A 25,714-nucleotide genomic window follows, 5' to 3' on the forward strand; every position below is an offset into this window, starting at 1 on the left:
CACCACTCTAATCTATGCCACTGTACTCTGCACCACGGTACTCTACTATGCACCACTCTCACTTATGCCTCTGCATTGTATGCCGCTGAATTCTATGCTGATGCATTCAAAGCCACTTCACTCTAGACCACTATATTCTGCAACACTCTTCGCCAATGAATCCCACACCAGTCAACTCTACTACATACCACCCCACTATATGCCACTCTACGAGACTCCACAGTATGCCACTCCTAAACACGACACTCTGCCACTCCACTCTACAACACTGTACTCCACACTTTGCCATTCCTCTCTGCGACACTCTGTACCACTCATCTATGCCACTGACTTTTAGCCATGCTGAATAGCAGCCACTCTGGTGTATAACATGGCTAAAACACCGTGGCAAAACCAATAACTATTGTGCAGACGAGATCTGTTGGCTTTGGCAGTGTTTGTTAGTACTGTAAGGTCCCGAAGTCCACGAAAGCAGTGTGAATGTGTAAGTCTTTATTTTAAACATGCATTACACACAGCATAATGTAGGCTGCCACAAAATGCGCAAATACATTGAGGTTAAATTGAAAAAAAGCCCTTCTAAAATACAGATTTAAATAATATACAGATTATACCTCGGGCGAATTTATTTTATAACTGTCCATTAAAACCACACCTTCCACAGCTCAGCTTGAAACACCCTGATAGTACCTCTCTGAAAGGAAATTTCTTTGCCATCAGAAAGCTTAAAGTGACTCCTTCGATTAAAGCCAATACTGGTTTCCAAGCCCCTTTACATTTGGAGATTTACCAGCTGCAAACATTTGCATTTCTTATGGGAAGGAGACACCCCGGCAAGAAAGCCTGTTTCTTATCTGTGCGCCCCTCCCTCGGGATCCGAGCACAGGAGACTCACTGCCTTTCAGTCCAGCTGGAGAAACTGGGTTGTTCTAATTGCATTTGTCCTTTTGCTGAAAGGCAAAAATTATGGACAGATGCTGTCCATTTAGCCTTTCATCACGGACAACAGGGCTAAGTTACAGGCAGTCCGTATAAATTATGGACAGGTGGTCACCCCAGAGCAGAATGTGGTTGGTACAGCAGAAGAACTAGACTGGTTAGAACACAGGAGATGGGGTGATTTGTGACCGAACCCAGGGGACTTTGCAATGGATTGCATAGGTCACATAAGAAAGGCACAATTGATTGGGGTGGTGGAGGAGGGGCTAAGGAGAAGACCAGCTTTAAGTACTGCCCCAGCAGGAATTCAAACTTTCAGTAGTTGGACCACCACCAGATAAGTTGCCTTATCTGAAGAATATGCAGACCAAGCTCAGGGGACGTAATGCGAGTCATGAGATATTGGTGGTGACAGGGAGGAGCAGAGCTGAGGGCTCTGTTTTTGTGCACCATCAATCCCCACAACTACTACCACAAAGCCCGGAGCAAAGGTTTCAATCAACAGCTGCGCTAGGGCACAGAGCATGGACCTTCAGAGGGTCATCCTGCAGAGGAGTCTGAGATCCAGCATAAGGAGCAGCCTCTAAAAGAGAACTATGCCTCAGTGGAATGTCAGCCTCCAAAAAGGGTTTGAACTCCAGAATCCCGATCACATTTTCAACTCTGAAAACTCAGGCTTTCTTGGGAGCCACCCTAAATACGGTATTAGCCAAACCTCATCTTACTCAAGAGAAAGTGTTGGTGTTTCAGAAACAGCTACTCCTTTACCACATCTCATCCTCTAAGTGTGTGAAAGATGATGACACTGTTAAGAATAATGGCACCATGCAGAGGTACCGAATGCCCTATTACACATGCGTTTCTCTGCAGCAGTGTGCCTGGGGAATGGAGGGATTTTTTGTTGGTATGGCCCAAGGTTAAGCACAAACTGCAGTGGTGGAATCCTTCCAACCTATTGAAGGTAGGTCGCTAATAGATCCACAGCTGCAAATTACCATCAGCACAAATGCATTCTTCTCAGGGTAGGGAGCATATATAACAGGAATGACACTACAATGCAAGTGCACTCCAGCCATTAACTTAATCGCAACAGTTTGCTGTATTAAAAGAAGTACAGTTTATAACATGTTTATATTTTTTTCCTCCTGTGCTGCGTGGTTTGCAAAAAATTCTTTTTTATCGTGCAGCATAGTTCTCGTTCTGCACTTCTGCAGTTTAATATGCTTTTTGGTATGTTACCCCACAAGTCGCTCCACTTACATTAAGAGAATGTTGACGCAACGAAAATCTCCAAACAAGGCTCCACAAAGAGCATCTCCTCTTGCATTCTTATGCATATTGGATTATTATACCTAAATGGATGTTTAGGTAGGTTAGGGCCTGTCACAATGATTAAAAGCAGTCTGCTCTCACACATTAAAAATACTACTAACTTCCTATTTGGAACAGCAGCCAGGAGTTATGGTGTGATTGGCAGGGCATAGGTCAATCAGGCCCTGTACTCAGGGGCAGCTCCTGTAGGGTTAAAGCGGAGGGGTTGGGGCACAAAAACATAAAGAATTTTTTTTTAAAGAAACTTGCCGCTGCTGTCTTGCCGTTCTTCTGGCTCCTGCTCCACTCGCTGCAGGCACAGGCTCCCAGCCTGCCCTGCGACCAATCCTAATGCTGCTCTCACATTCTGATGTCATTTTTCATTGATTTGGGTGCATCGACGACTCTCCATATCTACTTCAGTTCCATTTCTCAGAAATAATAATTTAGTGAGATCACTAACCTTTGCACATTTAAATCTTTAAAAACATTTTTTAATAGGGGTTCTCTGTGGATTGATTGCTATCGCGGATACTGTGAAACCTGAGGCACAACTCGCAGTCCACACACTAAAGTCGATGGGTTTAGAAGTCGTTCTGATGACTGGAGACAACTGCAGGACAGCCAGAAACATTGCTGCACAAGTAAGTTGGGGTTATATTTTTTTGATGTTGTGATGCCTGATATTAACTCACCTTCACTCATTTTAGACCCCACACTCACTTCCTAGCCAAGCAAGCAAGCCATATATGGAAAAATATTTTAAACAGTTAAAAAATATATATTCATCAATGTCAAATACAACAATATTTAAAAAAAAAATATAGACTACAGGTATTTTCTGGAAATATGTTTCTGCACCTGGCAGTGAACCTCAAATCTTTTGTTATTACAAGACTTCAGGGATGTTTTCCTCAGATTTAATCAGAACTTCAAAGAAAGGCCTTGCTCTGTAATAGATGTATATGCCCATTTAAATGTATTTGTTTTTCATTGAAGTCTGAAATTGAATCTGTATAATGCATAAACAACACATTAGTCATAGCAATCTAACTGCCCAAAAATGAGGACTTTTAATTGTACAAATCAGTACAATTGTAAAATTGCCCCATTGCAGTATCAGTAAAACATTTGAAATCACAACAAATGCCCTGGTGGTTAGATTCATGCATAGGAAAGACCATGGAGAAACAGTATTTTCTGATTTCTTTAGATGATAACTCACTCTTAAACCGAAATATGACTCAATACAGTTAATCACTCACAACATTTTTATTCCAATTTTCTCTCTTTAGGTAGGAATCACAAAAGTGTTTGCTGAAGTTCTTCCTTCCCACAAAGTTGCGAAGGTGAAGCAGCTGCAGGACGAGGGGAAGCGGGTGGCGATGGTGGGAGATGGCATCAACGATTCCCCAGCGCTTGCTATGGCTAACGTTGGGATTGCCATTGGCACAGGCACTGATGTGGCCATTGAAGCTGCTGACGTTGTGCTCATAAGGGTGAGGAATTTTACCCTACGCTGCTTTATATCACCGCTAGAGCTGTACTATACTCATGTTGCAGGTGAAGGTTGGTTTATATCTCAGCTGGCCTTAAATATACATCCAGTCATTAATGGGTAACTACTGTTTGGAACTATAATCCACTGGGTGCTCCATCTGGCACACAACGCTCTTTGAAAGAAGTGCTCAATGGCAGTGCTTAGTATAACACTGGCACTTGCTAGCAAGTACTTTAAAGCAGTGTTTAAAAGTGAACATGAGCTAGAACGACTGGTTCATAGAGACAACTCTCCTTGAGCTGACCTTGGTGAGCTCCACATCAAGTATGTTGTTGTTTTCTTCTTAACCTAGGTACAATTTGACATGCGTTTAGTTTAAATTGGTTTTAGAAAGTGTTATTAAGAAGCCTGTGGAATGAAATAACATCTTTATTGCTCCTTACACTTTTCCCACCAGATCACCATAAAATACAGAAATTTGACATGTTTTATTCACATCTCCATGATTCAACTTAACCCAACAATCATCCCTCAGAAAAAGAAAAAAGTGTATGGGGCAGTGAGGAGAGAATAGAACCAGACCACAGCTATTCCCAGCACAAACCAGTTGATGTCATCATTTAGGCCTTATCTACGTCCCTCTCACCCGCCTTGAGCCCAGAACGTGCAAGGCTTTTTTAGTTCTGAAAGCTGAAGAACACTTTACTAGCAAAGATTGCATAAAATGTTCAGTTATGCTCACCATGAGACGGGTCTTTCCTTCACTGAGTCATCCATGTGGCTAGTATCCCTCTGGTCCGACCAGAACTTTGGTGCTTTTCATTCTTCTCCGTCTCACCGTTAGCTCGTCAGTTTTTGTGCCAAAACCATCTTGGATCACTCATTATGTTGAAAAACCAAACCTCCTTACGGAACCTGTGAAAGTCCATGTTTACTGAGTTCAGTCCATGACATGACCTTATTTCACTAACGTCCACTGCACATGCCCCTTTTATCATATATTTACAAGAGAATTGTGTAATGAACAGAAGGAGTTGTTACCCCCCTTTTCCGCGACACACAGAGGAGAGAAGAATGTGCCTCCCCTTCCCAGCTATAAACATGTGAGAATATGTGATAAAAATATAGATGAACAACAGGATATAAAATTCTGTATGAAAGCTGAAGGGTACTAATAACACTAGAACATTGCGTCATTGATAGGTGTTTCACCTTCTAACACTCATTTCTTTGCAGAATGATCTGTTGGATGTGGTGGCCAGCATCCATTTGTCGAGGAAGACAGTCAGACGAATACGGATTAATTTTGTCTTTGCGTTAATTTACAATCTAGTGGGCGTCCCCATCGCAGCTGGTATGTAAAGAAGTTTTTCATTTTTATATAGTTTTACGTACCCCTGGGTCAGGCCCACAAGGACATTAGAGCACTGAATAGAAGATAATTGGAAGAGAACATACATAGAATTGGTAGAAAACAGTCACTGAGAGACAAATTTCACTATTACAGTTCTTGAGGCCTTTATTTACTTCATATTGTAATCTCACTAAAGCCGTGTCAGTATTGGATAACTATCCAATAATGTCCAGGTTGAACTTCAACTGTGCCATTCTCCATGTCATTCTCAATTTTTAATATTACAAAACTAACTATGAATGTAACTCTGAAATGCAGGTATCTGTCAAATATTATTTGCTTGAAATACAAAATGGGAAATCATTTATTTTTAGAGCATGTAATTGGCTTTACCTTGAAGAAAACATAAGAGTAAAAACCATGAATATGTACTATGTGGATACTGTCTCCTCTCTGACATTTGTAGGCAGGAAGTTAGTGTATTAGTTCAGATCTTTTTGATGTATTTAAGTCCATAAAATCAAAAGGCCTTGAATAACATTTGTCAAGAAGTTAGACTTTCAGCATTTGTATTGAGGCACTTTAGGCGTAACACAGGTCTCCTCCACAGCCAGGGCGAAAAGATGTACCTCACCGGCATTGTTGCCTTTTTTTACACTATACTGAGGCTCTTGTAGTCTGGAACTGTAGGCTGTTTTATGATTTTTATGATTCAGGATATAGTCTAATCATGTTTTCAGACCATGGCTGGTCTACCCAGTTAAATTGATAAACTCGGGTACATGGCTGAAAAAGCATTTCATGCTCTTGCTAGTGATCCTCTTGGCGTTTTCACCCAAAGACTTGAGAGGAAAACTCCTTAAGCCTTGATCTAAGTAAAGTTAAAAAAGTGATACTCTGAAGTGTGCTTTCTTCAGCAATGCCCCGGACATCTCGAACTTCCAAACAAGATCTACATGATCACCTCCTTCCGATCCCTTTATAGCCTATGGAGATCGCAATACGGCGGCGGTATAGCCATCATGTTTGTGACGGAGTAACCCGTCCGCCAAACTCGAAATCAGGCCCTTAGTATGGATAGACCTGTTAATCAGTGGAAAGTATAAAATATCTTAGATTCCAAGAACCCGTTGAGATAACAGGAACTAACATTCCATTCATATCTGATTTTGAGGCACAGTTTCTTCTTCAATGAAAATGTCTCCGTCTTGTTCCGCTAGGTGTTTTCCTACCAGCAGGATTGGTTTTACAGCCCTGGATGGGATCTGCAGCTATGGCAGCGTCGTCGGTTTCAGTTGTATTGTCTTCGCTGATGTTGAAACTGTAAGTTCTCTACTTTGATATATTCCTTGTAGCTCCAAAAATACACTTCCTTAAAACTAAGGGATAATCCCTCTGTACATTCTTAAATCAGGCACAAAATAGAAAGAACCTTTTCAATCACGTTGTATTAAAATAGACATTCACTGGTTTGCTGTATTTTCTCAGAATATCTTCTTTATCAGTTTTAGTTGATAATGTTGCAGTTCATACAGATCCGTCTTTCACATTGTATTCTGCAGCTGATTCATGGCATAGTTAGGCACATACACCATTGTCTTTTATGTTTCCCGGTGCATTTAGGCTCAGAGAATACTTAAATTCCATTAAAAAGTGTTTAAATCAAGATAGTGAAACAATAAAACATGCACAGAATAAAGAATAGAGCAAGTAAGATGCAAATATAAATGGACAATGTATTTTCAAAAGTTATGTACATTGCTAAGTTGTTCAGAGCTGCTACATGCAACAACTTGAAGGGTGTTGCAGCTACTATGAAATAATAGGTGGCGTGTTAGAGTGAGCACTCTGATCTCGGTGCCCATGGAAATAGGGAAATGCCTAAGGGGATGCACAACATGCCATTGTGTTGCAGGGAAGGTAATGTGGTCGAAGAAACATTACTCATAAAGCGATTGATGAAGGGCAGCATGCCTTACTGCATTTTTTTTCAGAAACTGGTATATTTCAAAAATCAAAAAGTACAACAGTATACAAATAGGTGCTCCATGTGACGGCGCAGTGAGCAAACGTGCACATATTTATACAATATCATACAATGCACCATGATTCCATTCTTTCATTGATCACTGGATCAACGACTTAGAGTCAACAAAGTTCAAATAATCCCATGTCCAGAAAATGATAGTCCCTGGAAGGGCAGAAGATTAAGTCAACAATTCAACCCCCTATAAAGAATTGATCCACCGGGGTCATCATAAGGACAAACAAAGAAAGACACCAATCCAGACACGATCACGGAGACAAACCTCCTGGTGGGCCTTCCATCCAAAAAATAATTTCTTCTTTCTACTAATACGATATCCTAAACATTCTGCGCAGTGTAAGGCCCAGAGGTGCCTCACTACTGGTCCAAAAGATCCCCCCACATCACGCCTAAGCAATCACCCAGTACGGCGTGCTTCCCTACTAACAAGTACTGAGGCGTGTCTTGAGGTGGGACAATACAGCCCCACAAGAGTCCGAGTGGAAGTCAGCGAGAGCATATGGGACGCGGGGGGTGAAAGAAGTGTCCGTCCCTTCAGACTCTTGTGGGTTGTATTGCCCCTTCTATATTGTTTTTCTATTGTCCTGGAGTATCTCATTTCTCTTTTGCAGGGCACGTGTTGAGGGTAGACACGGGTAGATGGAGTCTACACATTTTTTCACATGGTGGGCGCAGTTTACCCACGCATGAGTTTGGGCCACACAGAAATATCCCATATTTGTCCCGGTGTAATATTCAGACACCGGGACGCATTCAGCAGTGCCCCCTCGCTCCCTGCATGTTCCTTCTCGGTGCCTGCATGTTCCGAGTAGCAATGTGCAAGCAGCTAGGAGGATTATCAGATTCCAGCTGGGCCCATAACAAAGGCAGAATTTAAGGGGCCATCAGGCCTACTTTTGTTGGAATAGCCTGGCTTGAAGTTATCAGGAGCATAACACCTAAATGCAATGGAGGGGAAACAGGTGCACAGCTTATCTCTTCACAAGTACTTAAGGAAGGCATGCTTTTGATTTTGTTCTTTCCCTGTATATAAGGCATATGCATACACTGTAAGAATGCCAGATGTGTTGGTCTGTACAGTATTTATACAAATAACATTTTAAATACCACTATTTTGTAAATTTATTTTATAGTGCTACAGTGGTACTGATCCAAATGCAGGGTGACAGAGTGCTTTACATCAAATATACATTTTATACATTGCCAAAGAATCACATATGTGTCAATAAATGTACAGGATGTGGATGTGTTAAATAAGACAGTGGGGGTTACAAGATGCAGGAGTCGCATGTCCTTTACAGCTCACTGTGACTTCGAATTTATGAAGTAACAAAAGGACCTTTGTTTTAAAGCAGCAACCCAAAAATCCATTTACATAAAATAAAAATGTGTTACCTGCGTGTTTCATAGTGTGCGTTGCAGAAGATATATTAACCAACCCTCTATGCTACTTTGATTCAAAACTGGGACTAGACAAAACACAGATCTCGCCAGAAAATACATTATCCTCTAGAGTTATCTTACCATCATGATTATTCCCTGATATTTAGTTGGCATTAAAGATCTCTGCAGCAGGTACTTTAACCCCATAAGATACTTTAAAATGCTGACTTTGCAACCAAAAAAGTAGAACATATTTACTGCCATGTTTCTCCTTGTTGCAAATTTCTTTTTATCAGAGTTTTAAAGCATAAATGTAAACGTTGAGGCCCAGATTATGCGTAAGGGAGGTGTCACTTTTTGCACAACCTTGAGGCAAAATCTAATTTGTTAAATATTATAGTGCGCTTACATGTACTTATAATAGACCTGCTAAACATATATATGAGATCTTAAGCCCTGATGTCACTACTTGTGACGTTCAAATTCTGAGAGGCCATGGGCTGTGACGCCTCTCCCTGTGATATCACACGCTGCGATGTAACACACCATGATGTCATGCACCATGATGTCACCTGCATGCCGTCTAACTGGTTAGTCCCCCCCACTTCTTTTTTAGGTCGAGTGCACTAGCGCTTTGACCTATTGTAAGTATTGTGGGCTTTTAACCGTGCCCACTTCACGCCAATCACATTCACTCGTTCGTGGGCTTGCCTTTCAAAAATCCCTTGATATCATTAGTAATTGCTTTACGTTTGTCCCGCCTTGGGGCAGTTATGTTACCGCCTTGCAGACTGACACAGTTACATGGATGATTGCACGATTGCCAATGTATTTCAGTGTGGGCAAACTTTTTTTTCTTTTGTCTCTCCCCTTCGTGCTCCATGGCAGCCATGGCCCTCACAGCGCCAACAGTGCAAACTCCATTGGCGGTATTGGAGCTCTGGTCACATTGTTCACACTGTTACCTTAACAAAGTCATTTCGTTTGGCTCTCCCCATCAACCTCCATAGCTTTCCCAAAAACACTTGTAATTGATAAATGCTTTACTAAAAAACACATCATACCTGTGCACTTTAAACAGTTAATTGTGAAACCATAAACCCTCGGGAAAACATCCAATGTGGACATCATGGGAAGCAGAGAATGGCACTTTATGTTAAAGAACAGAGAATATTTTGTCCTAGTCAGATTTGCTGGTTATCACTTCAAAATGTGGAGTTGAGTGTATATTTTTTTATTCAGCTGCACTGTGACTATGCCTTTGGTAATTGTGAGACTGGAAAATCCTTCCTTGTTCCCCTGAACAGTAGAATAGGAAGCATTGGTGTTGCTACTTATTTTAATTCTTGCTGATAGGTGGACAAATTGACCCATTTATTGTTTGATGCGTGAACTCAGATCTTTTTTGACCAAACTTTAAATAGTCTTGAAAAAACGGGGCAACCCAGTACCCTAGAACCTGGGTAATTGAATAATATAACAGAAATATTTTTGGTCCCTCCAGGGGAAGAATATAAATTAACGTCCACGACAGTGGTTGTACCATAAAGAACTTTCTGTACCGATGAAGTTTCTAAATGACATATCACATTTAATGGAAACTTAAATTCCACAACTTAAAGTAAAGTAATCAAGGTATAAAAGCGCAGTGTATGTGAATTATGTACTAGTATAAAGGCTAAAGTGCTATTTACATAAAAACTAAAACCAAACTTTGGTTAAAAGCTTGAGGTCTCTGATGAACACCTCTAACATTAGGTGTTTGAGCCTACTGATTTAAAAAAAAAACAAAAAAAAAAAACAATCCAAATGCCAAATTAAATGTCGATGTTTCGACCCCCAAAATACTAAATTAATTCAGGTAGGGTCATCATCAGGACCGAATATTGAAATAGGAAGAACCCCTCCTTGATATCAATCAGACAGATCCTAGTTGTGTTAACGGTAAAACTTTGCCAATCGGCCGTCTGTTTCCGTGTAGCCTTGGTGTGCTATCAGTAGTACCACTTTTTAACATCATCATCTAATGGTTTATGTAAGGTGAAAAATCGTTCCATGAAAAGGAGCCGTTTTGCGATGGCAGGGTCCTATATCCGAGTTAACATAGGATCAAGGATCCGTGGTCCTGATTTAATCAGGATAAATGTTTTATTTTGGCTGGTAGTGTAGCAGCGCGAGGAATCTTTACACTTTAAATAAGTCGCAACATTCCATTTGGTTAAGTGCCATCTTTCTGTAAAAAAACAAAAGAGGCGGGCCAGGGTAATATTCTCATGTTCCACGTCTTCCTTAGCCCTGAGCAAGGAGAGATTGGTCATAGCAGGAAAACTGAACTGCTGAAGGAGGGGCTGAGTGGCAGATGACCTTCATTTTATTCTAAATTGTGCCAAAGGATTATTTTACGTACAGCACAGTAGATTGAGATGAGAAAGTGAATTTTTAGTTTGGGCAGGTGGGAGTCCACCAAAAGTTACAATGGCAGTACCTGGTTAGGTCCTGTAAAGATTTCAGAAATTTAAACCTGAGCTCAACCCCTGGTAGCCAGGGCACAAAGCATTGAGAAATGCCAAAAATACCACAAAAAGAAAATCTGACTCCAGTTCATAAAAACAGACAATAGCTTTTGGGCCATTTTCACTCTAAGGACATGTTTAACATTAAACAGCAAGATGTCCTACTTTTAAATACTGTGCCCCCTCCTTATCACTTATAAGGTCTAATATTTGAAAAGAAAAGAAGGTTTTGACCTGTAAAGAGGTTTATTTTGACACGTCGACTTGCAGTTTTAAAACTGACATTGCCAGTCCAGGCTGGGAAGCACTACTCTCTAAACTGATCGATCCACCACTGGAGTCTTCAACAGACTCCACAGCCTCCCACACTTGAGCACTACCTCATGTTGTGAGTGACCACTCCCCATTACTCAGCTCACGCCTGTCCAGGGCTCACGCCTCCCCCTAACTTTGAAGACACTCGCCATGTGCCCATTTATACCCCCACGCCACATCGCTCTCCCGACCCGCCTCCCCCACCCATGCGGGGGGGGCATATATCCACTCACCACAGGTGTACCCTAAGAAATAAAATCCATGGATAACCAAGACATTTACGTATAAGCACTGTAAATGTGTACACACAATGATACACACATTTCTGGTGTATGCCTGTTAAAAATATTTAACAAACAAACATGTTTTTAAAAAAAGTGACACAACTTAGAGACCCACTAGGAGTATAGCCTATTTTGGCACGTTGTAGGGGTCAAAGCATGTGCACAGGGACCTGGTTAGGATAGGCCCAGATGCACTAAGGTTTGGTTAGCAGAGTCCCATTAAGCAGAGTCAAAACACCAACAGCACCAGTCCAAAACAATTGGAGCGATCATGCAAAAAGTGGCTTTTCCCTACAATTGCTTTACAATGTGGCGAAACAGCCACCAATTTAACAAGTAGTTCTGAAGTTAAACACAGCAAATATTCAATTATTTAATGATGTGGTACAATACCTAGGAGCATTATTTTTCTGCAGCTGGAAATCATGCTTGTCAATGTGAAAGTCGTGGGCCACTCATTTAAGCCTGCTTTTAGGGAAGGATTGTCTGACGATCAGTCAGCCCACCTGGCCTTGAAAACAGCCTCATGTTCTCACTGGCGTTTTTAATGTATTGTATTGTATTGTAATCGTATTTATATAGCGTTTACTACCCCTGACGAGGCATTGAAGCGCTTTTCGGTGAGTAGCACGCTACTCTGGAACCCAACAAGAATTAGTGATGGATTAGTATCGGGAAATAATGAGTACAGTTTTAGTATTATTGTGAGTTAATTTGAGCCGCGGATATGAGAGTTTGTTAGTTAGATTGACTGGAGTAATGGAGGGGTGGAGGAGGAAAGAAATCCAGACGTGTTAATTGGGAGTATATCCTTCATTTACTCAACCCAAAGGCTCGGGATGAGTAAAGGGGGATGGAGGAGGGAAGAGTATGTGGAACGGTTAGGGAGAGCATAGTAGGAGGGTGAGATAAATGCGGGAGAGTTTAGTAGGGTTGTGTGGGAGGTCACGGTAGTAGAGTGAGGTTTGGTGAGTTAGATGTGGAAGCGGAGGGAAGAGCTTAGGCAGAGTTATTTAGGAGATGAAAGTAGTAGAAAGGATTTGGGATGAGTCAGAGTGAGAATGGAGGATAGTTTGATAGAGACATGACATATGATGATGGGTAGATAAGTGTGATAAGATGAGAGCAGGAATTCATAGATATCTAGTATAACAACCCACCCAGGAGCCATGCAATGACCCACGAACATGCCAAGCACAGAAACAACATATACACATACATACATACATACATATATATATATATATAGATACACATACACACATGAATACACACACATATGCACATACAATACATAATTAGAACCATGGGTAAAATATACTTAGTCAAACAGGTTTAAAGATGTGTGGAAGTTTAAGCTGTGGCTGGGCTAGCCTACTGCATAGACAGTTCAGATGAAACCCATGGACAGAGGATGAACGAAAAAAATAGCAAGCACCTTTACATTGAGTTATTCCTGTTTAAAGGCGTTTTACTGCAGTTAATTAATTATTCACAAATCTTAGTGATTTAGTTGAGCTGTTTATTATTTGTGATTAAGCAGAATCAATGCATGTATGTTCCTAATCAGGGTTTTGTTGAGTCTTTTCTTGGGGTCAGGGACGATTTTGTAAGACCTGGTAAAACGTTTGATTTTTGTGTTAATTGTATTTGAGCCCAGCAATAGCACTTTGTGACAGGTACCACTGTCTTTGGAAGACACCCTGTAATTTAAGCTTGATTTGTGACTTTCTCCTCCCCAATGTTATTGGTCTTTCGGGGCACCAGTCTTACTCCATCACAGACCTAGCTGCCTTTCAGGTGCCTAGTTCTAATTTATCGTTGACTGTGCCTGAACACTGCAAACATTTCAGATAAGTAGGCATGACTGGCACAGACTCTAACACAACCATTCCAACTTTCTAGAGTTTAATGCCTGACTTTTTAGTGACTATGCCACAACTGGGGGCCCAAGACTGACCGGTAGCTGACTGACCCAGTTAAACCAGGCATTCAGGGGCACATACTTGCTTTGTGATTAAAAAGCAGGTTTGATCAACTGGTGCAGTCTCTAGCAAGCCTTGAGCAGTGCTTGGAGATAATAACATCATTGATGGCAATAGGTAGTTGTAAAACATAACTGTTTCTAATAGTCCCATATTTTTCTCTCAGGTGTCCTGTTGCTAAATTCAATACACAATTGAGGTCATCAAATAAGCTTCCTTTCTTTATACTCTTTACAATCATTCTCTGTTCCTTGGTAGAAGGTCCATTAAAAAGCTCCCACCTTGAAAATGCAATTGTGCTGCAAGTTGGACTTCCACATTTCTAAGCCTGCTTCAGAGAGTACCAAATGCATCAATTTGTTTGATATGTGGACTCAAATGGTCAGTTGATGTATTCACCTTTTCGAAGAAACACGTACTACGTGTTTGTAGAAGGATGCACCAAGTTGAAGATCCTGTTCCAGTTGCATAAAAGTGGCAGCATGAAACACCCACTCTATGTCATCTTACTCCCAGCTCGAACTAGAAGCTTCCATTGTGAAGTTTTTTCAGTATCCAAAAATGACCCTATTTGCCTAAGCTATGATGCTTCTCTAATTTACAAATAAATTACCCTTAGGCAACTTGCTGTGTATATATGATCTAATTACTTCACCCATCGTTAACTGACGTTTAAACTAGCTCATTTAGGAATGCCGTAGTCACTACAAAACTTGAATTTGTGGTAATTTCTATATATTGTTAACACCGAATGTATAGAAGGCATTCTGGCACAGAAGCTGTGCGGATACAGATGAATGTTTTCTAAAGTGATCCTAGGTTTAGGAGTCACTTAAATAGAAAGGTTTTGCACTGCTTTCTGAAATGAATATGGTATGTGGTACTCTGCTGGCCGGAGGGAGGGTCTGGGGGCTGGATTCTGCAGGTGTGCTCCTGGGTTAGATAATTGAGCACACTCTTTATAGTTCTTTTTTTATTTTTTGCAATTTGTGCAGAAGAACCTTTGCTTAACCTGCATCACATCTTAAACTCTGTAGCACTGAAAAGTGAGTAAAGCTACTGATGCTGTGCTTTATTGCGACTGATGGACAAAAAATGCAAGCAGCAGCTGACAGGACCTTTGGAAGTCTGACCAAGCATATTGTGGTAGTCCCGAGTACACATTGTCAGCCCGGTCCAGTTCAGTCTAGGGAGTACTTTAGCTAAACTGGAGCTGACTGGGGAAATCAGATATTTGTATTTTTGTCCTGGGATCCTCCAATGACACCAGGAGCTTGGAACCACTGGAGTAATGCAAAAATCTGGACTGAAGTTGTGTATTGCGACTGAACGCAATCACGTCTATCAAGTTAGGGTTCAATTTAAAATGGCTGCCAATGTCAGTTTTATATTGGTACTAGCAGAATTGCCAGGGTAATTCACCCGTTTCCTACAGCCTCATCACGACCTGAGTGTTATATGCAAAGATAAACAAAATAAAGGCATAGGGGAGGATTTTTGCTAGTAGTTGGAAGTAAATGCAAAGAAAAAAGCCAGATTGAGTTGTGTCCGGGTATCCATGGCAAGAGTGGAACTTGTGATATCTGCTTCACTGAGGCAGATTTGAAGGTAGCCAAGACCTCTAGAGATTTCACGGGCTCTTCTGACACATGGCTGTGAAGGTCTACACCTGGAACTAAACTTTATGCTGCACTTAAGTAAAGCACTTCTGCACTCTATTCATCTGCACCTTGGTTCTGTCCTGAGTGGGTCACACTTGCGTACATCCATGGTTTTACTCCTGTTTCACTCTTTATGAATCTAGATTTATTTCAAGGATTTATGTTTTAACTTTTTTTCAGGTGTAGCAAATGAGGTTAATATCTTTGAACAGAATTTGTATTTGCATTTAGATAGCTCTTACTGCCCCTTACGAGGTATTGAAGCGCTTTACACTGGGCAGCATGCTGCTCCGAAACCTGAGGTTGGTTGTTAATTTAGTAGTCACTGTTGGTGTTTGAGACTTGTCTCGCGCTCTCAAGGATACCAGTCAAGGAAAATGTGAAGCAAGATCGCTACAGTGTTTCAAGAAAGCGTTTTTCTGTTTGTCTCTTTTCTTAGGTTACATCACTTCACAGCTAGACTAATGCAACATATCCCCAGTAATAACAGTGTTTATGTTAGATTTAGGCAGTTTAATGTATCTAATGAAGAAAGCCTAATAGTATGTATTTTGGTTTTGTTTCAGTTACAAGAAGCCAAGTCGTGAGAGCCTCGAACGGCGAGCCCTTGGCCAAATAGGTCAGAAGTCTCCATCCGAAATTAGCGTACACATCGGGATTGATGAAACCCAGAGGAGCTCACCGAAGTTGAGTCTGTTGGACCGCGTGGTTAACTACAGCCGTGCCTCGATAAACTCCTTGTTCTCAGACAAGCGCTCTATGAACAGCATCCATCTCAATGATCCAGACAAACACTCTCTCCTTGTTGGGGGCTTAGGAGGGGCTGATGAAGAAACCACATTATGAGCACTCGACCACCTCACCTAGCAGTTACCAAATTTTGAAATGCACTGATGCTGCCTCAAGCATTGCAGCGCCTCTTCAGTTGCCAACATTTAGTCCAGCATTTTAGCAAGCCAGGACCTGCAGCCAGGCTTAAAGGAACCCTAACTTCTGGTTGCAGTTAATTTATTTCGAGGAGCTACAGTACTGGAACAAAGGAACAATTTGCTTTCAATAGACATAAATGCAAGCTCAAAGGAGTATTGTTGCTGCAAAATAATAATCAATCATGTTATTTTGAAAACTCCTGCGTGCGTGAAGGGTATTTGGAACAAATGCCCCCTGGTGGTTTGTCTGCACAAATTATGTGGCATAAGATGTTTCCACAGCACTTCCAATTCAGCAGTTATTGTAGGCTCCTCAGTGACAGGAACTTGTCGTCATGGTAATAGAATATTTATGTCTGTATATTATTATTGCTTGACAGTGAGCAAAGACTTTAGTTACAGGCAGAGGTGCCTTACTGCTTGAGACTCGATAGCTTTTATTTTTATAATCGTGGCCACAAAAATAGTTATGCTCCCGAAACTTAATTTGGATGTCAGTAATGTAATTGTTTTCTAAATCCGTACTATATTTTAAAGAAAGTTCAATATCTGTGTGCCTCATAATCCTCTCTCTCAGCAATCAAGAGAACAAATGTGGTTGCAGGACTTTGAAAGAGGTCATTACACCCTCTTCTTGCCAAGCAGGATTGTACAGCACCATGTTGCCTTTTGTTAAATGTGTTTTCATCTTGTACAGAGAACCAAACCCTTCACACTCCCCAGTGCAGGACTCCCAACTCCAAGAGCCATTGGAAGAAGAATGTGTGGATTGTTGGAGAGGGCATTTTTCTGTTCTCCAATGCTGAATCCCAGCTGACATTGCACCTGAATGCTTATTATGGATGCGAAGCTACACAATGCATTAATGGAACTCCTGTGCTAATGACGGATAAGCTTCTGAAGTACCGTGCTATGTTTAATGAAGTGATTTGTATTTATAATTTTATATCTAAATGCCCTGAATGGTCAATGCTACTGACTTGAATATTGGAAATTATTTTACATGTTTTCTCTTGATCAAACTGAACTTTAAAAAGTCAACCATTTTCCAGACTGGAGGACCTGTTCTGTTTGGGATTATGGATATCACCTCAAGGTAAATTAGTAGTGATCGGACAAAAGGCTCACCTATTCCGTACAACCCGTTCGGTCATGTGGTCATGGTTTCTTTTGAGCTAATGTGCCAAAGCACCATCATTTGTAAAGCAAACTGGCTTTAAAGAGAAGGTGTTACTTTTGACAGTACAGTGACAAAAAGACCAAAGATGTGAAATATTTAAAGCATTGTCATGTGATTTATGTTGCTGTATACACACACCGGAACCATATATGATCACAGTATAATTAAACAAATATCTCCAGTTAATGAAAAGCGTGGACTATGTTGAAGTTGATGTGTTTTTAAAACAGTTTCCAAGATGCAGGAATGTTGTCACTCTTCCAGATGCCACAGGGGCCCTTGTGAAAGGGTATATTATTAAGTTAGTTAGCTTTGGGAATAAAATGTGTGTTAAAATGCATTTTACTAACTTTCTGTTACAGGTTGAGATTGTAAAACACTTCCATTGTTTTGCCACAAAGGTAAAAGCTGCACATGGCACTGTTATCTGGGAGTTGCTTGTTGTATGAGGCTTTGCCACTTTGCTGTTTCTTGGTGACTGGCTGTTTGGAGATGGTGGGAAATAGCACTAATAAAACTCATCACATAATGTTCAAAGTAGATCCACACTGGAAGAAATGGGTGTGATTTAAGCTAAACAAGGAGAGTCTGAGGAAGACAAAAAGGCTCAGAAAGACATGATTTTGTAGGAAGCTTTATCCCCACACCAACAGGGGCTGCTTCTCCGCAGTCGCGGAGGGGCGTCACCCCCTGGATGAGCCAGCAGATGAAAAATAAAACGATAGCTTGTCATCATTTTATTTTTCATTTTTCATCTGCTGGCTCAGGCAGCAGGTGCAGGGAGGGGAGGGCTGGGCCACGGGGAGGAGGGGAGAGTGCACTAAGTGCGTAAGTGTTTTTGGACGGCCGTTTCAGGCTGGCCAAACACACATGCACACTTAGGTTTCTCCAACCCAACTGTATACACAGCCAGGATGGAGAAACAGCACAGACCCCAGGCTTGTGTCTGAGCATCCTTTAAAGGCTTCTGTAATAATAGAGGGAGGCTAGCTTGCACCTCTTTTTTCTTTTTTTTACCGTGCAAGTGAGGGCATGCTCAATGAACAATTAAAAAAACAGAAAAAAAACAAAACACTTATAAAAAGAATAAAACAATTTTTAAGAATTATAAAAAATGATTAATGAAATTCAACTGAAATCCTGATACGGACCAAAAAGAATAATAAAAAAAAAAAATCCTCAAATTGCAATAATTCTGGAAACATTTCTTGGCTATATAAAATGATATGAAAACATGTAGCAGAGATTTTAGAATGAAAAAGAAGAACAAGTATTTGTTTACTCACCGGTCTTGCATCACTGCCCAGCAATGTAGTTAAAGAAAATACTGATTGCACCTTGAGCATATAGAGAATTACCAATAGGGCAGGCGAGAGCCAGTGGGAACTTGTAAGTAATCAGAGGTTGCAGCGGGAATACAGTGCAAGTGCAGGGGTAGAGAATGAGGGTTACCAGAAGCAAGTGTGGTGGAAGAGGTGAAGGAAAGTGAAGCTAGTGAGGTAAAGCGAGGGTGGTGGAAAGGGTGCAAGTGAGGTGAAGCAAGTGTGGTGGAAGAGGAGCGAGTGAGAAAAAGCGAGTATGTAAAGTGAGTGTGGTGGAAGAGGTGCAGTAAGGTGAAGCAAGTGAGGTAAAGCGAGGGTGGTGGAAGGGATGCAACTGTGGAGAAAGGTGCAAGTGAGATAAAGCGAGTGTGGTGGAAGGGATGCACGTGAGGTAAAGTGAGTGTGGTGGAAGAGGTGCAAGTGAAGTGAGTGTGGTGGAAGAGGTGCGGTAAGGTGAAGCAAGTGAGGTAAAGCGAGGGTGGTGAAAGGGGTGCAAGTGAGGTGAAGCAAGTGTGGAGAAAGGTGCAAGTGAGGTGAAGCAAGTGTGGTGAAAGAGGAGCAAGTGAGATAAAGCGAGTGTGGTGGAAGGGATGCAAGTGAGGTAAAGTGAGTGTGGTGAAAGATGTGCAAGTGAGGTGAAGCGAGTGTGGTGGAAGAGGTGTAGTAAGGTGAAGCAAGTGTGGTGGGAGGGATGCAAGTGTCGTAAAGTGAGTGTGGTGTAAGAGTGCAAGTGAGGTGAAGCGAGTGTGGTGGAAGAGGTGTAGTAAGGTGAAGCAAGTGAGGCAAAGCAAGTGTGGTGGGAGGGGTACAAGTGAGATAAAGCGAGTGTGGTAGAAGGGGTGCAAGTACGTACCAATCCATTTGCAAATTCCTCTTGCAACTTTAGGAGGTTATCCCCCAGCATAATACTCCTGACCCTGCTCAACAATTGTTATACAAATGACAATAACATTGTACAATAAAAATCATGCAGTAGCCTTAAAATTCAATCAAAAAAAAATATACTTAAAAAGTAAATACTAGACCTTCCCCCTTCCTGGACTCAATCACATATATGGAATCCCCGCGCCCCCCCCTTCAAAACCTCCCTGTTCACAGTCACAATTAAATGCAACAGATATATTACTTATGAACATTGAACATAATCGGGCAGGATAAACAGGGAATAAAACAGTGGAAAATGCCGACCAGTGCCATACATGCCTTCCCATAATCCACAGTGATGTCCAAAAATGGCAATATTGTAAAGTCAAGTCATACCAGCTAATCTTTCAGATACCACAGATATAAATTTAGCCATGGCCCAATGTAAGGAAATGCCTCTTTGGCATGGTTACCCCCTGACTTTTTGCCTTTGCTGATGCCAAGTTATAATCTGAAAGTGTGCTGAGGCCTGCTAACCAGGCCCCAGCACCAGTGTTCTTTCCCTAAAACTGTACCTTTGTTTTCACAATTGGCACACCCTGGCATCCAGGTAAGTCCCTTGTAACTGGTACCCCTGGTACCAAGGGCCGTGATGCCAGGGAAGGTCTCTAAGGGCTGCAGCATGTCTTATGCCACCATGGGGACCCCTCACTCAGCACAGACACACTGCTTGCCAGCTTGTGTGTGCTGGTGGGGAGAAAATGACTATGTCGACATGGCACTCCCCTCAGGGTACCATGCCAACCTCACACTGCCCATGGCATAGATATGTCACCCCTCTAGCAGGCCTTACAGCCCTAAGGCAGGGTGCACTATACCATAGGTGAGGGCATAGGTGCATGAGCACTATGCCCCTACAGTGTCTAAGCAAAACTTAGACATTGTAAGTGCAAGGTAGCCATAAGAGTATATGGTCTGGGGAGTCTGTCATACACGAACTCCACAGCACCATAATGGCTACACTGAAAACTGGGAAGTTTGGTATCAAACTTCTCAGCACAATAAATCGACACTGATGCCAGTGTACATTTTATTGTGAAATACACCCCAGAGGGCATCTTAGAGATGCCCCCTGAAAACATACCCGACTTCCAATGTGGGCTGACAAGTTTTGCCAGCCTGCCACACACCAGACATTTTGCTGGCCACATGGGGAGAGTGCCTTTGTCACTCTGTGGCCAGGAACAAAGCCTGTACTGGGTGGAGGTGCTTCTCACCTCCCCCTGCAGGAACTGTAACAACTGGCGGTGAGCCTCAAAGGCTCACCCCCTTTGTTACAGCACCACAGGGCATCCCAGCTCGTGGAGATGCCCGCCCCCTCTGGCCACGGCCCCACCTTTGGCGGCAAGGCTGGAGGAGATAATGAGAAAAACGAGGAGTCACTGGCCAGTCAGGACAACCCCTAAGGTGTCCTGAGGTGACTCAGACTTTTAGAAATCCTCCATCTTGCAGATGGAGGATTCCCCCAATAGGATTAAGGATGTGCCCCCCCTCCCCTCAGGGAGGAGGCACAAAGAGGGTGTAGCCACCCTCAGGGCTAGTAGCCATTGGCTACTAACCCCCCAGACCTAAACACACCCCTAAATTGAGTATTTAGTGGCCCCCAAAACCTAGGAAAACAGATTCGTGCAACGTGAAGACGAAGAAGGACTGCTGACCTGAAGCCCTGCAGAGAAGACGGAGACACCAACTGCTTTGGCCCCAGCCCTACCGGCCTGTCTCCCCACTTCAAGAAAAACTGCAACAGCGACGCGTCCCCAGGGTCCAACGACCTCTGAAGCCTCAGAGGACTACCCTGCATCTAAAAGGACCAAGAACTCCCGAGGACAGCGGCCCTGTTCCAAAGAAACTGCAACTTTGCAACAAAGAAGCAACTTTTAAAGACCACACGTTTCCCGCCGGAAGCGTGAGACTTTCCACTCTGCACCCTACGCCCCCGGCTCGACCTGTGGAGAACCAACACTACAGGGAGGACTCCCCGGCGACTACGACCCTGTGAGTAGCCAGAGTTGACCCCCCTGAGTTCCCCCAGTGACACCAGCAGAGGGAATCCAGAGGCTCCCCCCTGACCGCGACTGCCTGCTTCAAAGAACCAGATGCCTGGTAAAGACACTGCACCCGCAGCCCCCAGGACCTGAAGGATCCGACCTCCAGTGCAGAAGCGACCCCCAGGTGGCCCTCTCCCTTGCCCAGGTTGTGGCTACCCCTAGGAGCCCCCCCCCCTTGCCTGCCTGCTTCGCTGAAGAGACCCCTGGGTCTCCCATTGAACTCCATTGCAAACCTGACCCCTGTTTGCACTCTGCACCTGGCCACCCCCGTGCCGCTGAGGGTGTACTTTCTATGCTGACTTGTGTCCCCTCCGGTGCCCTACAAAACCCCCCTGGTCTGCCCTCCGAAGTCGCGGGTACCTACCTGGTGGCAGACTGGAACGGGTCACCCCCTTCTCCATTGAAGCCTATGCGTTTTGGGCACCACTTTGACCTCTGCACCTGACCGGCCCTGAGCTGCTGGTGTGGTAACTTTGGGGTTGCTCTGAACCCCCAATGGTGGGCTACCTTGGACCCAACTTTGAACCCTGTAGGTGGTTTACTTACCTGCAAAACTAACAACTACTTACCTCCCCCAGGAACTGTTGAAATTTGCACTGTCTAGTTTTAAAATAGCTTATTGCCATTTTTGCTAAAACTGTACATGCTATTTTGCTGATTCAAAGTTCCTATGATACCTGAGTGAAGTACCTTTCATTTAAAGTATTGATTGTAAATCTTGAACCTGTGGTTCTTAAAATAAACTGAGAAAATATATTTTTCTATATAAAAACCTATTGGCCTGGAATTGTCTTTGAGTGTGTGTTCCTCATTTATTGCCTGTGTGTGTACAACAAATGCTTAACACTACCCTCTGATAAGCCTACTGCTCGACCACACTACCACAAAATAGAGCATTAGAATGATCTCTTTTTGCCACTATCTTACCTCTAAGGGGAACCCTTGGACTCTGTGCATGCTATTTCTTACTTTGAAATAGTACATACAGAGCCAACTTCCTACATTGGTGGATCAGCGGTGGGGTACAGGACTTTGCATTTGCTGGACTACTCAACCAATACCTGATCACACGACTAAATTCCAAAAATTGTCATTAGAAACAGATTTTTGAAATTTGAGCTATTTTTCTAAATTTTTAAAAGTCCTGCTAGGGCCTTGTGTTAGTCCCTGTTAGCATTTCTTTTAGAGTTTAAAAGTTTTGTAAAAGTTTGAATTAAGTTTTAGATACTTAAAAAGTATTCCAACTTTTAGAAACATAGGACCAGATGTAGCAAGGCATTAGCGCCTCGCATACGGCGAAAAACACCGTTTGCGAGACGCTAATGCCCTCATGCGATGCAGAAACACATATTGCGAGTCGGTACCGACTCGCAAAATGTGTTTCAGACTCGCAAATAGGAAGGGGTGTTCCCTTCCTATTTGTGAGTCGCACCGCGATGTAGAGTTGATTTGTGACCGCAAATGCGGTCGCAAATCAACTCGCAGTTACCATCCACTTGAAGTGGATGGTAACTCATTCGCAAACGGGAAGGGGTCCATCCCCTTTGTGAATGCTCACAATAGTTTTTTTTCAGAGCAGGCAGTGGTCCTATGGACCACTGCCTGCTCTGAAAAAAAACGAAACTAAAAGGTTTCGGTATTTTTTCTATTTGCAGCTCGTTTTCCTTTAAGGAAAACGGGCTGCAAAGAGAAAAAAAAAACTGCTTTATTGAAAAGCAGTCACGGACATGGTGGTCTACTGTCTCCAGCAGGCCACCATCCACGTGAGTGCCCAGACTCGCTATGGGGTCGCAAACTGCGACCCACCTCATAAATATTTATGAGGTGGGTCTTTGCGACCACATTGCGACTCGCAGAAGGTGTCTGAGACACCTTTCTGCATTTCCTTTTGCGAGGTACAAATTGCGAGTCACTGGGACTCGCAATTTGCACCTCGCAAAAGGAAACCTACCTACATCTGGCCCATAATGTCTGCTGCAGAAGAGATAGTGATGGAACTCAACCTCACCCATTACCTGCATCTTAGGATGTCAGAGTTAAGGTCTCTCTGCAAAATCAAAAAGATAGACTGGTTCAAACCCTACCAAAGTACAGCTCCAGGAGCTTTTGGCAGAGTTTGCTAAAAACAACCCATCTGCGGATATCATCACAGAGGGGGAAGCTAGTGATGAGGAGGGAAATCTCCCACCCCCTCCCCTAGTTAGGGAGCCCAGGGTTTTTCCAACCCTGACTCCAGAAGTGATAGTCAGAGATGTTGCTTCTCTCACAGGAGAGTCCAACAGCTCTGCAAGCATTGAGGGCAGCCTCAATGAAGATGACCTCCTGTTAGCCAGGTTGGCCAAAAGACTGGCTTTGGAAAGACAGATCCTAGCCATAGAAAGGGAAAGACAAGAGATGGGTTTAGGTCCCATCAATGGTGGCAGCAACATAAATAGGGTCAGAGATTCTCCTGACATGCTAAAAATCCCTAAAGGGATTGTAACTAAATATGAGGATGGTGATGACATCACCAAATGGTTCACAGCTTTTGAGAGGGCTTGTGCAACCAGAAAAGTAAAGAAGTCTCACTGGGGTGCTCTCCTTTGGGAAATGTTCACTGGAAAGTGTAGGGATAGACTCCTCACACTCTCTGAAAAAGATGCAGAATCCTATGACCTCATGAAGGCTACCTTGATTGAGGGCTTTGGATTCTCAACTGAGGAGTACAGGATTAGGTTCAGGGGGGTCAAAAATCCTCGAGCCAGACCTGGGTTGATTTTGTTGACTTCTCAGTCAAAACACTGGATGGTTGGATTCAAGGCAGTGTGGTATATGATTATGATGGGTTGTACAATTTATTTGTGAAAGAACACCTGTTAAGGAATTGTTTCAATGATAAACTGCATCAGCATCTGGTAGACCTAGGACCAATTGCTCCCCAAGAATTGGGAAAGAAGGCGTACCATTGGGTCAAGACTAGGGTGACCAAGACTTCCACAGGGGGTGACCAAAAGAAAGGGGTGACAAAGACTCCCCAGGGGAAGAGTGTTGAGACATCCAAGGGAAAAAGTAAAGAGTCTTCTTCAGGGCCCCAAAACCTGCTCAGGAGGGAGGGTCCAAAGCCTCTTCACAATCCAATTTTGGGTACAAGGGTAAAAACTTTGATCCCGAAAAGGCCTGGTGTCGTAACTGTAATCAGCAGGGACACCAAACTGGACACAAGGCCTGTCCCAAGAAAGGTTCCACTTCAAACTCTACTCCAGTTAGCACCGGAATAGCCAGTCTCCAGGTGGGATCAACAGTGTGCCCAGAGCAAATCAGGGTACACACTGAAGCTACATTAGTCTCTGAGGGTGGGGTGGACTTAGCCACACTGGCTGCCTGGCCCCCTAATATGCACAAATACAGGCATCAACTCTTAATTAATGGGATTAGTGTAGAAGGCCTGAGGGATACAGGTGCCAGTGTCACCATGGTGACAGAGAAACTGGTTTCCCCTGGTCAGTACCTGGCTGGACAAACATATCCAGTCACCAACGCTGACAATCAGACTAAAGTACATCCCATGGCTATGGTAACTTTAGAATGGGGTGGGGTCAATGGCCTGAAACAGGTGGTGGTCTCCTCAAATATCCCTGTAGACTGTTTGCTTGGAAATGACCTGGAGTCCTCAGCATGGGCTGAGGTAGAACTCAAAACCCATGCAGCCATGCTGGGTATCCCTGAACTGGTGTGTGTCAAGACAAGGGCACAGTGCAAGGCTCAGGGTGAAAAAGTGGTGTTTGAGCCTGGAAAAAGGGCCCAACCCTCCAAGAGAAAAGGAAAGAAGACTGGGGAACCAGCTTCAACACAACAAGAGAAAGAGAACCTCTCTTCCCAGGAAGAAGTTCTGCCCTCTGAGGGAACTGAGCCCATGGAGTTGGAACCTTATCAGGTTGAACTCTTAGGCCCAGGGGGACCCACAAGGGAACAGTTGTGTAAGGGGCAAGAAACATGTCCCTGTCTTGAAGGCCTTAGACAGCAAGCTGCTGAAGAGACC

General features: G+C 43.0%; 1 protein-coding gene across 2 annotated transcripts in view; it reads left to right on the forward strand.

The window, feature by feature from the left end:
* Window positions 1-17,590, forward strand: part of ATP7A (ATPase copper transporting alpha) — a 307,765-nt gene extending 290,175 nt beyond the window's left edge. For both annotated transcript variants that reach the window (XM_069211097.1, XM_069211107.1), the window contains exons 19-23: window positions 2,752-2,894; window positions 3,546-3,749; window positions 4,988-5,105; window positions 6,326-6,428; window positions 15,860-17,590. In XM_069211097.1, coding sequence (XP_069067198.1) covers window positions 2,752-2,894; window positions 3,546-3,749; window positions 4,988-5,105; window positions 6,326-6,428; window positions 15,860-16,139 — 848 coding nt within the window. In that variant the 3' untranslated portion in view covers window positions 16,140-17,590. The remainder of the gene's footprint in view (window positions 1-2,751; window positions 2,895-3,545; window positions 3,750-4,987; window positions 5,106-6,325; window positions 6,429-15,859) is intronic.
* Window positions 17,591-25,714: the final 8,124 nt, after the last annotated feature.

Source organism: Pleurodeles waltl, chromosome 2_1 (genome assembly GCF_031143425.1).
Source record: "Pleurodeles waltl isolate 20211129_DDA chromosome 2_1, aPleWal1.hap1.20221129, whole genome shotgun sequence".
NCBI classification, from domain to species: domain Eukaryota; kingdom Metazoa; phylum Chordata; class Amphibia; order Caudata; family Salamandridae; genus Pleurodeles; species Pleurodeles waltl.